General features: G+C 42.9%; 1 protein-coding gene across 2 annotated transcripts; it reads right to left on the reverse strand.

Moving 5' to 3' along the window:
• Positions 1–3,886: 3,886 nt before the first annotated feature.
• LOC121357936 (platelet glycoprotein V-like) lies at positions 3,887–12,366 on the reverse strand. 2 transcript variants are annotated; one of them, XM_041475691.1, is made up of 3 exons: positions 12,210–12,366; positions 9,546–9,730; positions 3,887–6,513 (listed from the first exon to the last, which is right to left on the reverse strand). In XM_041475691.1, exon 3 carries the CDS (start codon positions 6,485–6,487, stop codon positions 4,559–4,561), a length of 1,929 nt encoding a protein of 642 aa, XP_041331625.1. In that variant the 5' UTR covers positions 6,488–6,513; positions 9,546–9,730; positions 12,210–12,366; the 3' UTR covers positions 3,887–4,558. The 2 variants fall into 2 exon arrangements, with proteins under 2 accessions (XP_041331625.1, XP_041331626.1); XM_041475692.1 differs by lacking the exons at positions 9,546–9,730; positions 12,210–12,366 and adding an exon at positions 8,990–9,048.
• Positions 12,367–13,217: the final 851 nt, after the last annotated feature.

The following is a 13,217-nucleotide window of genomic DNA, read 5'->3' on the forward strand; positions in this document are numbered from 1 at the left end:
AAATGGCATTTAGGATCTCAGGCTCCAGCGGGGCTCACCCCACCAGCAGAACCGTCTCCTCCAGGCGCAGCCCTGGCCCGAGCGATAGCAGCAGCACGCAGGGCTTGGCCCCGGCTCAGGGCAGCGCTGGGCTGGAAGGAATGCGGGGCCCGGCCAGCTCCGCCTGCTGAGATAATCCGAAGCGGAAAGAGCTTGTCCGAGTGCGCTGTGAGAGGGGGGAAGGAGCAGCTGGAGCGGGATGCCGTGGAGGGGGATCATACGCTGGGAAATGTTTCCTGGATCAGCTCCATCTCTGTAAAGCTACCTCTGGCATCACGAAGTGTCCCAGGGACCTCTTCCCAACACACGAAGGGGGAAGGGGCCTCGTTTCTTCCCAGGAGAAGCCAGCAGAGGAGTGAACAGCAGACTGCAGAGCTGCTGCCAGCCATCACTGGCTCCCTGCCCTGAGCTTTTTCCATGCAGAGAGACACAAAGGCACAGCTGGAAGGCTGGCATGCCGGCCCTACAGCAGCAATTGCTGAGGGCTGAGCCCAGTGGTGGATGGCTCCAGGTGCTGCTGGAACAGAAGCTTCCACCCTGTAGTGATCTGGGACTCACCCCCCTTGGCCCAAGTAAGAGACTATACCAGGGCTTATCCACCACAAACACACAGAGTATAAACCCAGATTTTGGCTACAAAAATGGAGGCATAACACCTCCCCAGTTTGCCACTCCCTAGCTGGGACAAAGCAGGAGGTTCAGGCCTTCTGCTCACTGGGAGTCTGTAAACTCTCATGGCCTTGTCCAGTGGGAATGTGCCTTGGGCAGCATCTCCTTCCAGCTCTTCTGACATCCCTAGGAAATGCTCCGATATCAGGGCTGCCAAATCAGCAGTCCTAGGCAAGCCCTGCTGGTTGGAGGCCTGGAGGAGACACAGCCAATGCTCCATGTCAGGCAGAGGCTCCCAGGGCTCCTGCCTCGCAGCCAGCAGCTGCATGCACTCCTGAACCACAGAGCACTGCTGGGGGCCTGCTCCAAGCACATCTGCCATCACCCACTTTTCTTTGACATCAGGGAAGATCTGAGGTGCAGGCTCTGATCTTGCCGCTGTGCATTGAAGGACTGAACTGCATTCACAGGCAGCTGCCCAAGCTCACTGCCCTCTGCAAGCAGTGACAAAGGCTCTCCTGCACCTCCTGGTCTCAGGAGGCAGAGCTGGTGGGATGGAAAGGACCAGGACACCAGGGACACAAGGAAAGGATGTGTGTGCTGGTGGCTTGGAAGTGCTTGCTGCAGTGGCTGTGAAATAGGCAGAGCTGCCAGTGTTTGTGGCAGCAGTTAATTCAATTTCCCCCTCAGCAACCTGTGCTTTGGGAACTCTGGATTCAAATACCAACAAGCAAAGGAAAATGGCATTTTTAGTGACACGAAGCTGGAAACACAATGAGTAGTCCCGTGGCTTGGCACAGGGTAGGTCAGAACTCCCACTGCTCCAGGATTTCCTCAACGGAGAGAACAGGAGCAACTGCTACAGCAGTGAGCATTTGAAGGGACAGAGCGAGCTGTGACTGGGCTGGTACGGCTGGCCTGGTGGTGAGGTACCCAAGCACTCCCAGCCAGGATGTGGTGCAGGAAGCAGGTCCTTGACCTGGGTCTGGGTAATGTGCAGGGCTGTTAACCATGACTCTGCCCCCATCAGGAGCCAAGAGAGCGGAACCAACCCCTTCAGCCACTCTATGCCTGTGCTTTGCATTCACCTCTTCTCCAACATCAGGGACCTGCTGGATCAGGGATTAGGTACCTCCAGTTTCTGACCTCCAGCTTGCTGTGTTCCCTTCCAGCCTGGTGGCAGAGGCTGGGCAGTAGATGATGCAAGCGTGGGCTGCAGGGACTGAGAAAATCCTTGCACACAAGGGAACAGTGCTTTGAGGCAGCAGCGAGGCAGGGCTCCCAGAGAGGGTCTGGGACTGGCCTGCTGCCTTCCTGCCTGCCACAGCTGCATCATGTTGACCTGGACAACTGTCCCTTCTCCAGGAAAAACAGAATGGGGTATGCACAAGGATATCCTTGGATTTCTCAGGCCAGGGAGTTTTTCAGGAAGGGCTGAGCTCCACTGAGCAAGAAACAATGAATCAGTGGCAGCTCAGTACACCTCAGAGGAAAGTTAGTAAACCACCCCAGGCACTCATTGCTCCAGCCTTTTGTTGTCTGATGACTTCACTTCCCCTGTCTGGCTCCAGCGTGGGGAAAGCCCGATGACAGCATGTGAAGAGGAATCATCCTCTCCTAGCACTTGACTGTACACAGCTCTGTGCCAGAGCCCCCACGTGCCAGAGCTGCAGCTCACTGACTGCACCGGGAGCCAAGGAGCAGCGTGGGGGCCCAGCTGGCTCCACTGCAGGGCCAGGGCAGCCCGAGGAGGGCTCAGAAAGGCAGCAGCTGGTGCTGCCCCGCTGCCCTCGGGTTGGACAGCAAGGTGCCATACCCATACCATGGACAAACAGGCGCTTTTCCTTAGAAATCAGACACTGTGCATCCAAGAGCACGGAGCATGCTTCCTTCACTGAGGTAACGATCACCAGCATGGTTTGTAGGACTCAAAGGCAGAATTTCCTCACTAGTCCTGATTATACTGATCTGCCTGCGTGGCACCGTGCGACAGCGCTGGAGCTGGCACAGCACTAAGTGGTCATTACAGCTGTCCAACCAAGAACCTAAATTTACAACAACTCTCTCTTCTTAAATACTACATGCAACCACCCAGAACCACCACTGAGAAAGCTCACTGTAGGTTTTGTGCTTCTCTCAATTATATTGCAGTAAATATTCTGGAGCATCTCTTTATGATTCCAGTCACAGCTTGCTTTGCACCACTTGCAGTGACTTACAGTTCTGCTTCTTTAGAGATAGCCCTAACTCCCATTTAGCCAGGTTTGCTAAATTTTGTTAAACCTCCCCAATGATCATTTAACACTATAGAAGCACATTCTTTTCAAAGCCTGGAAGAGGAATTTAGGCCCAGCAGCAGAGCACCCTGAAATGAAAAAGTCACAGTTTATTCTCACTGCCTAGAGTAACACACAGCAGGGAACCAACCATAACCAACCTGCAGGAAATGCATTTTCTTCACCTCAAGTCGGTTGTGCATTTAAAGGCCATCCAGGAAAGTCCCTAATAGTAGGAAAGTCACTAAGGTTACAAAATAACTCCCAGAATAGAGGCTCTCTGGCCTAAGAAGCCAGGGATCCACACCCAGAGGTTTTTAAGCACATCAGAGCTTTTAAGAGCAAACTAAGTCAAATAATGTAGATAAAAGCTGATAGTTAAACCCAAGAGCTACTAAAGCACAGGCAGTCTGACAACCACCAGTCTACCTATGAACTAAAATATTCATACAATTCAAAGTATTAATAAAATGTTAGTATAAAGACCAAAACCCACACTATTGCCTAGTAGTGGCAATAGTGCACATCAACACCTGAAAGGACTGAAAGTCAGGGAATAGCAGTATGTATTAAGGTAAAAAATAATGAAACTGAAAATGTCACTGAACACTCCAAGCTGATGAAGTTGTGTACGTTTCCCAGCCATCGTCAAAATGGAGGTGACACTTTGGCCCTCAGTTCAGGCAGGCTCCCTGCACCTCAGCTGCATGCTGCTGGTTTGCTAGCCAAGCCTAGGAGAGACCATTCTTTTCTCTCCCAGCTCAGTCAAGATCAGCTCTCAAACCAATTCGTCCCTGTGGAGCCCCTCCTCAGTCCTGGGCATCTGCCTGGTACTCTGGTTTCAAGATACCCTGCATCACACACCTTGTTTTTTCAGAACACTGGCCAAAGTTTAAAAATGAAAGTGTTTACTCAAAATTCAGAGTTGTAGGAACTTTACAGAGTTTCCAGAAAACCTCCAGTCAAACAATAAAATACACCAAGATTATACTTCCTAGCTCAGCATCTTCCTCTGCTGTTAGCTTTAATTGGTACCCCTTCCTTGTGTCACGTCCTGGAAAGGGGCTGAGGACAGAAAGCAAAAGTGAAGACACTTGCACCACACCATTCTGCACCCATCCCCTTTGTTTAAAGGTCCTTCCCAGCATCTCCTCCCAAAACCACCATTTGTTTTCTCAGTAAGGAGACAAAAGATTGCAGGCAGTAGAGGAAATAATATTATTGGAGTACTTTGGGCAATCTCTAAAGCACAGTTAGAGTCATGTTCCTATGTAAGAGTTCCTCCATGGATGGCACTCCGTCTGAGCAGTGAACACTCAGCAGGCAGCTGCTGGCAGGGGACAGGGCAGCACTCCAAGGCAGGAAATCCACAGCACATGTAGAGGTGACACAGTACTTCCATCTTGCCCTCTGGGTTCATGCACTAAGTGCTGTAGCAATTTACAATGATTCCAGACACTTTTGGCAAATGCTGCAAGGTGCATAAAGCTCATTTCCATTATGTTATAAAGACAAGGTCTTTATGGTCTTTGCTATGAAGATCTGTAATCCAAATCAGAATCGAGTATTAACTGCTCAAATGTTCAAAAAGCATCCAAAGCAACACTTCCAGTTCTTTCTTGGTCTAGATTTCTCTATCTTCTTAATATTCTTATCAGAACTACAGGCTGAGCGGGAATATTCCTGGAGAGCAAGAGTTGCCTGGTGTTACCCATCACATACAGACTGAGCACAATGACTACAGTCTGGAGTGTTAAAATCAAACTGTGAACACACAAGAATAGCTGGCAATAAGTAACTCTGGTATTAAAATAGGGTTTAGCACTGCTGTGGGCTGGAAACTCATCCCACCAGACAAGAGTAGTTAAATCTGTCCCTCTGACACTGTTGGTTCGTGCTATGATGCTGGGAGAAGTTTGGACTGGAACATCTGAGAAATGTAGCCCAGGTTGTCCAATATCTTCAACATGGGAGTAGGTAAAACCTGGTGTTGCAGGAGGAATTGACGTGGGTGTGCTGGTGATTTCCATGTGGGACAGCACTGTTACAGCAGTCTCCCGAGATGATGTGAGGTGCTCCGTCACAGGAGATGTCAAAGTCTGGGAAAAAGTTGAGCTGAATGTCTGATAGGTCATAGCTGTGGTTGGCAGGCACTCTGGGTCATCGATGCTTAGAGACACAAGGGAAACATTCTGCAGTGCCATTGGGCTGTGGCACATCAGAGATTGCACATTTTTAACTATTGCTGTGCTCTTTTTGAGCCATTCTCGGAAACCGAGAATTTGGCAATCGCATTTCCAAGGGTTGTCATCAAGGACTACTTCTTCCAGCTCAGGTGAAGCAGTAAAGAGGTCTGCAGGAAGAGACTGCAGGTTAGTACTATTCAGGTAAACTTTCTGGAGGTGCTTGAGATTATGGAAGAGGTTTCTAGGAAGAACCTCAAGCCTTGTATCAAAGAGGGAAATGTTCTGCAGTTTCTGAAGGCTCAGAAAGATTCCCTCTGGCAAACTGGAAATATTACTTGTATGGAGAGAAAGGCCCCGCAGTTCATTCAGGCCACTGAATACATTCCTAGGAAGAACCGTAAGCTCTGGGTTAAAGCTCAGCACAAGAAGCTCTAAATTTGTCAAGTTACTGAACACAAAATCTGGTACTGTTGAGAGTTTTGTGTGATACAGCCAGAGGCTACCAAGATGCCTCATCTCTCCAAACAGTACTTCTGGAAGAGACTTCAGTGGGTTCCTGTACAAGGTCAGTTTAGACAGGTCATGCAAGTGCAAAAAAAGCCCAGAAGGCAAAACCTGAAGCCTGTTTCTGGAGAGTGTCAGCGTTCTTAGTTTACGAAGACAATGAAATGCGGCAGGGGCAATGGAATGGATATTATTGGAATGCAGGAAAAGCTCCTGCAGCTCCTTCAGGCTATCAAACATACCAGACTCTATTGAAGACAGCCTATTAATATATAGCATCAGCCTCTCAAGCCTGCCTAATGCACTAAATATATTTCTAGGCAGTGCTGCTAAGTAATTTCTTGACAAGTTCAGTACTCTGAGTTTGGCAAGTTTCTTCATCACGCCACTGGGAAGTGCTGTTAGTTGGTTTTTGTTCAAGTAAAGCTCCTGCAAACTAACCAGTTTGTCAAACAGATTTTCCTCAATAGATTTCAACCTGTTACTTTCAATGATCAATTGCTGAAGCTGTACCATGTCATCAAATACTTCTGGGGGAAGTTCAACCAGTTTATTATTTAGCAGTTTGAGGACTGTTAGCCTTCCCAAGCCTTTAAAAGCCATTGGTGAAACCAGAGCGATGTTGTTTGAAGACAGGATGAGATGCTGCAGTTCCACCATCCTAGCAAAAACATCCTGCAAGTACGATATGTTAGCGTTTGTTATGTGAATTTCTGTCATGTTGCAAGGCAGATTTAACAATTCCAGGTCTTTTATGTGGGGGCCAGAGCAATGAATTGCATTTTTTGAAGAGCAGTCACACTTCTCAGGACAAATAGATGCATCCAACTGGAAGAAAAGCTTGATCATCACTGACAAACGAAACACCAACATCCTTGTTGAAGTGCCAGAAACATTAGCTGTTACAAGAGATAAGAGAGAATCAGGATTTGATCATAGGTAACTTAGCAGCTCACAAAGATGTGTGATTATATCATAAACTTGCAAATGTGTGCAAAATTTCCCTCGCCTTGAAACCAAACTTCAAAATCTCTTTTTATTGCTGACTGCCAATATTTCTGAAGTGCTCAGCTTACACTGAGAAGTACAGATAAATGAACTTTTGTAAATCAAGTATTCCTTGTTTGTATTTGTACCAATGAACTATAATAAAAGTATACAAAAACCATGATGAAACACTTAAGTAGTCAAAAGACATGTATTTATTTGAACAGAAAAGCAGTACAGAATCACAGAAGGGTTTGGGTTGGAAGGGACCTTAAGGATGATCTCTTTCCATCTGACAGGGACATCTTCCACTAGACAAGGTTTAGTATATTATACTAAATTACATGCCAAAAAATTTTTCAAAAATTATCAAAAGGTCCTGCACTCACTGTGTTTTTCATTGTAAGTTATCTGAGGTTTAAAAATAAAGTCTAGCTTGCAAAAATAGACAATGGAGGTAAAAAGGTTGTCCTGTACTTTAAGTGGTGAAAAGCAAAACAGCACTGTCCAGTTAAATCCTGTCTCAGCATTTTCAAGTGATGGCTTTTGGAACAGCCCAGGAACACACAAGAAGGAACAGGCTATTTTTGACACAGCCTGAAATAACACAGAAGACCCCATATGGCACAGGACAGTACTGAGCCTCTGATAACCAACAAGCCTCCTTTCAACAGCTTAACACAATACCAAGCTATCAGCAGTGGAATTAGAAGTACAGTAAAATGAGAGGAAAGAAGTGCACGAAATTAGATGGGAACTTTAGCAATAAAGGTACAGCTGCATGGAACACACCACAAAGTTGGAAAGTTGCATACATTTCCAAACAAACAGGAAAGCAAACATTGTAGATGTAAATGGTAATATTTAAAAGAGCAAGTCAAACAGAAACCCACAGTCTAGAAATACTTCCTCAATGAAATCAACAAGTCCAAGTGTATCAGAATCCTGGATGTCAAGCACCCGGCTGAGCAGCAGAATAAGCAGCAGCTGGGACCACTGGAATAGCTACACAACTTCCACAGATGTAACTGGGACAGCTGACACAATGTCAGTATTCTGACCAGGAACATGGGGGGAGAGGAAGGCTCCATCCCCACATACTCTTTTTCAGGGCAAGGATGAAGCTCTCCCATACCAATCCCACAGACAGACTGTTGGGAACAATCTCCTTCACTTAAAGAGAAATCAGGAAGGACAGCAGAGCTTCTCAGGCGTCTGAACTGCTGACAAGAACACACCACAACAGACCCAAAACAGCTGCATGTCCAAACCAGCTATTGCATTAAAAAAAAAGCCAGAAGAGCAAAAGGGAGTGCTTTAAAAAAAAAAAAAAAATTATTCAGCTTCAGAGTACTGAAGTCTGGTAAAATCTCTAACTCTCCCTCAGGAAGGGAAGGACGTGGCATTTAGGGCTATCAACAACCAGCAACACAGTGCCACAAAACAAGATCTCAGTGGGCTTTTCACAACTCATTGAATGAGACATATGCATCACCAAAAAACAGCATAAGATTTCACTCTTCTAAAGGTCTTTCACATGTCAAACAAGAATCTTTCAGAGAATCTCACCCTCCTAGTAATCCTCCCTACCCCAAAACTCTGTCATAAGCCAGTGATGCTTTTACCTCAACGAATTTGCAACTCAGCCTGTCTCTGATCCTACCTATCCCCACAAGCAGAACCCTCCATCCAGAAACACATTAAGAAAATTTCTGTTTCAAGCCCTGACTTGAACCAAATGGATGGAAAAATACCCAATTTGTTATGCTAGAAACTGCAAATGCAGGTCCCTTGGAAACTATGACTATAGAGCACTCTGTAAAATCAGAAACAGACTAACACTAGCCTGTAGGTCCATGATGACTGTTTTCCTGGTCTTATAGCAAAAGATAAGATACTAGAAGACAAGTTTAGATGCTCAGAAATGCTAGAAAGCACTAGTTCAGACAAACAAACAGCAAAATGGCAGAAACTCTTTGCAAGATATGAAGGCTATAAGTGCTGTCACAAGAACTGGAAAAGCCTATGGGTCTCAAACATCTAGAGCTGCTAACAGTATTTTTTTAAAAAGCATTTAAAGGTTTTAACAATACAGAATACAGTAATACCCACAATAAAGATCGTAATTATACATTCTCATGCCTTAAAATTATCTCAAACCCTCACACGAGACACTTGGCATTCCAGAAAAGGCACCAGCCTGGCTGGTCATTTACCCAAGTTTGATCTATAGCCTCTTTCCTTTTTAGCCCCACCCCCCAAATATTTCTCAAGACTACAAAAGGATGCCAGAGGCAATACATTAATACTGTAACTATATCAGAAGTCTCAAATCAGTTTTGAGCTTACAGAACACTGAGCACATGTATTGCTTACAGTGGTGCTTACCTCTTTTACTGTCTTGCAAGTTCCTAAACTCATACAAGCAAGAAAAAGAAATTTTGAGCTGTACCTTAGAAACTTATCTGCTTTTTAAAGGAACTCACTAGGAGCAGAGCAGGCAATCAGGCTTCACCATGACAGTGCACTTTAAATGGGAAGTAAAACAGCAGAACGCATCCTCTAGATAACACTTTCACCCGTATGCGCCTGGTTACTGAGACAGGCCCGAGGCCAAACAATATTTGAAGCTTCAGAGAAGATTTTTGCCTACAATTGTTCAAGCAACCAACTTCCACAGGTTGTAACTCCAAAAGTAGGGCTTGAAGCCGCTCACATAACAGGAGAAAGTTTTAAGTCACACACCCAACAGCAGAAAACCCACTTGTAGCTTCTTTGGCAGGGATATTGGAGTATATGCTTCAGCCAACCCAAAGCAAATCTGAGTGAAGTCAGAAATCTACATTTCAATGTGAGATGTGATCAGAAATTTCAAATTTGTCACCGGTCTGCTAAATAGGTTTTGAAGGAGTGGACACATCGACTTTAAACCAAGTGCTCCTACCTTCACAAAGCTGCTCTGACTTTTAATTTCTTGCAGGATTGGAGTCAAAGCAATTTCAGTAAGGAATGAAGGGAATTTTTACTTAGTGCTTTGGCTAAGCATTCCAAGGTTGACACATTTAGTTTCTGTTTTTCCTCAAAGTCTTCTGGAGTGGCAGGCCAACAAAACCTAAAACCTGTAAGATTCTGAAAGAGAAAAGCTAAGTTGTAAAAATAAAAGCTTGAAATTGAAAGAGTAAGTTTTTTGTTATTAAGTAAAAAGGTATGTTAAGTATCTCGTCTTCAAGTTTAAAATAATGTGCTCTGCCAATGACCGTTTCACTGGAAGGTGAGCCAGAGGACAGAAAAGATGTCTTCATTTCCACATGATTTTTCTGAAGATGACTCTGACAATGGTGACAGCTGAGATCATGCCTCCCACATGTCCAAACAGAAGGAACATCTGAATAACCAAAGGTGGAAACAAGCTGCTATCACACGTACAAGCCTGTAGAACGGCTCCCATAAGCCACCAGGTAGAGCTGCAGTCAGTGTGATCCCCCTGCATGACACTGACACAGCAGGCACTCCTCCCACCCCACCTGCAGAAACACAGAGCCACTGAACAACATCCCATGACATCAGAGGGAGTAAACCTGTGTTCTTCAACAAGCTTGGCATCTAATTCTATAAAGAATAATTAAAACAATTCCATGAAACTAATGAGAAGAGTTAAAATATCCGTTCATTTTAATTTTATTTTCAAAGAGCTTCAGTCACAAAAATGATTTACAAGTCTATTTACAATTCTATTGTACAGTTATTTATGTATGCCTCTTGACAACAGGGTACCATTCTAGAGCAGCAATACATATTTTAAATACAAAGATGTAGTATCATTTCAGATTTAAAAATAAAAGGAAGCTGAGCTTCTAGAGAGTGCTGTAATGATGAACATTTTAATCTGTGTTAGGCTCGAGGAATTAATGACAAACTAAGTAGTTTCTGGTTCACATAATTATTAAACAAGCTGCAGTTTGTTGAAAATAGTTTTAAAAACCTGAAGCTTTACTGTATATAAAATCAACATATTCAAGACTCTAAAAATTGTCAAAAACCCACAGCTTTCCCTTAGACATACAAAACCCTAAGTTTACAATTCAGAATTTCATGGGAGAAATCCTACAGGACTTGAGCTCTCTCATTTTGTGATGACCAACATAAGCATTAAAAATTTGCAGCATAAAAAGGACTCCACATCTGCTTAGTATTATACTGCATATACACATATACAGTACAGGATTATTTACCCAATTTGGGATGACTGTTCAGCACAACCTTCATGAAGAAAGAAAAAAATAAATAGAATTAAAAATCCAACAACTTTTTAAAAAGTGCAACAGTAAGAGTTTCCAATTTAAAGTTATGATGAATATGGACAGTCAGTTCTGTGGGTTTTTTCAGCCGCTTCTATTCAAGCATTATTTGCAGCATTTTGTTTTTACAGTAGATTTAGTTCTATAGTACATGAAACTAGAGTTACTACTAATTGACTCTGAAGGGAAAGGAAGGAAAAAAACTTTAAAAATAACCCTGAGGGATATACAATTTCATGATCTTGTGATTTATTTCTAAAAAGTAACATTTATTATTTAGCAACTGCTTTTCTGGATAGACCAGTCCTTTAAGTATGTGCATAAATAATATTTAAAAATCAGTAATATTTACAAATCCTAATACATCAAAATAAAATACGTACAGATTGAAGTCTGCATACACAAATAATTTAATAATAAATCAAACTCCTCAACATAAGGCCAAAATATACAGCAGGAAGAAAATGTCTACCCAGTATCTAGTGGAGCTCACTAACTTGGTCTGTTCACCTGAATTTAGATTTCCAAGATGAACATTGAAAGAGATTTTTTTTCACAAAATGAATTTCATCTTACTTCAAAACAGAAACTGAATACACTAGTGCAGATCTAGTTTGCTGCATTTCTGAAAACCAGAAAAACTAAACTGCTCAAAATGAGAAAAATTATAGGTGGTCAAATTCAGCTCTTGGGCAGGAAGGCATAAATCCCAATAATTGCAGAAAATGCAAAAGCTTATTTTGTGGCTGAACTTGCAATAACAAGATGGATTCTCAGAAAAGCTGATTTATTATTCTTGACTAAGCGTCAGAGCTCAAGCATGCAACCTCAGGAACATTTACCAACCCTGAACGCAGACCTGGAGGAAACAAGCTCCCATTTGCAAAACATTCAAGTTTACTACGCTCATTAGTCACTCGGTTAAGTGGAGACACTTGGCAATTTCTGTTTTAGTAAGAGCTCCCTAAAATGTTCTCCGAAGACAAGCCCACCTTAATGAGCTGTTTTTCTCCTCACTTTCTAGGTAAGTCTAACAAACTAGAATAAGACTGAAAAACTAGCTTCAGAAACCAAACAAGCCAAGAGAAATTATCAGTCTAGGAAAGTATTAAGCAAAAGCTTCTAGAAGGGAAAGACACAAATATTTCCTTTCAGTTCTCATGAAACAGCAAATCTAAAATGGTCAATGAAATGGAAAGCAGAAGCTTATGCTTTTAAGGATAAGTCACAGCTCCCAGGTCCAAGATGCATAGCTTCACAATATTTTTCAACTAAAATATTATTTTTGTTTAGATTTGAATACTACTTACGCAGCTAAGAATTATTCTTCATCAGTTATTCCATGCTACAAAGATTTTGTAAAATCAACATCGGCAGAAATTAGCCAACTGACTCAGGTTCGTGACTAATTAATGTATCCAATGTTTACAGACCCTTTAAAAGCCACCAATGTTGTTAAATGTTTATGACCTTATGAAGCCAGGATTATAAGAACATTGCTCTGTTGAATGAATGCTAAGAAAACCACTTCCCCCTTTCCCCCTGCTCCACTCCTTGAAAACAAACAACAACAACAACAGAAATCAGGAAAAGAGTTGACAGCTGGACTGGAAGATAGTACACCCATATGCATATTATTTAGGAGGAGCAATAACTTCAACAACCAAGTTCTAGGAAAAGGTCTTCCAAACCATTTAGCACCACTTTTAAATTCCCAGTTGGCACAGTATATTCAACACTGCAGAAACCACAACATGATTGACATTAACATGGTTAATGGTTGATGATTTTGAAGGTCTTTTCCAACCTTAATGATTCTATGAGCAGCAGGGCACACTGTCCATACTGTCTTACAGAACAGCACAAGGGAATTAGGCCTGATCTGAAAAATTCTACTTATTAAAACAAGGCTGGAATGGAATTGTCTCCACAGGAATTTAAAAGAAAAAAACAAGACAACCCAAAAAAGGAAAAAGAAAAAAAAAAAAAAAAAAGGAAAAAAAGAAAGCAAAAAATCTCTAATATCAAAACCTCAAATTCCATCATCAGAATATACACACTTCAAAACAATCCCAGCCGGCCAGTGAGTCTCATTCCACAACTACTCTAAAGGATCTCTACAGAATCATGACTTCCTCAGACCAGAGATCTCCTCCCAAAGCTTGGAGGTGTCTGGACCAGTTAGTTGCCCCAGTCAAAAATAGACTGATCAAGACTCAATTTATCATCTTCCCAAAGACACTAAGGAAGACTTTTCCAAACATGTACAAAGTCAACAATGGTTTAGAGATAAGTAATTTGTATTTAAAAAAAAAAAA

This window comes from Pyrgilauda ruficollis, unplaced genomic scaffold (genome assembly GCF_017590135.1).
Source record: "Pyrgilauda ruficollis isolate IOZ18807 unplaced genomic scaffold, ASM1759013v1 scaffold36, whole genome shotgun sequence".
In the NCBI taxonomy this organism is placed as follows: Eukaryota; Metazoa; Chordata; class Aves; order Passeriformes; family Passeridae; genus Pyrgilauda; species Pyrgilauda ruficollis.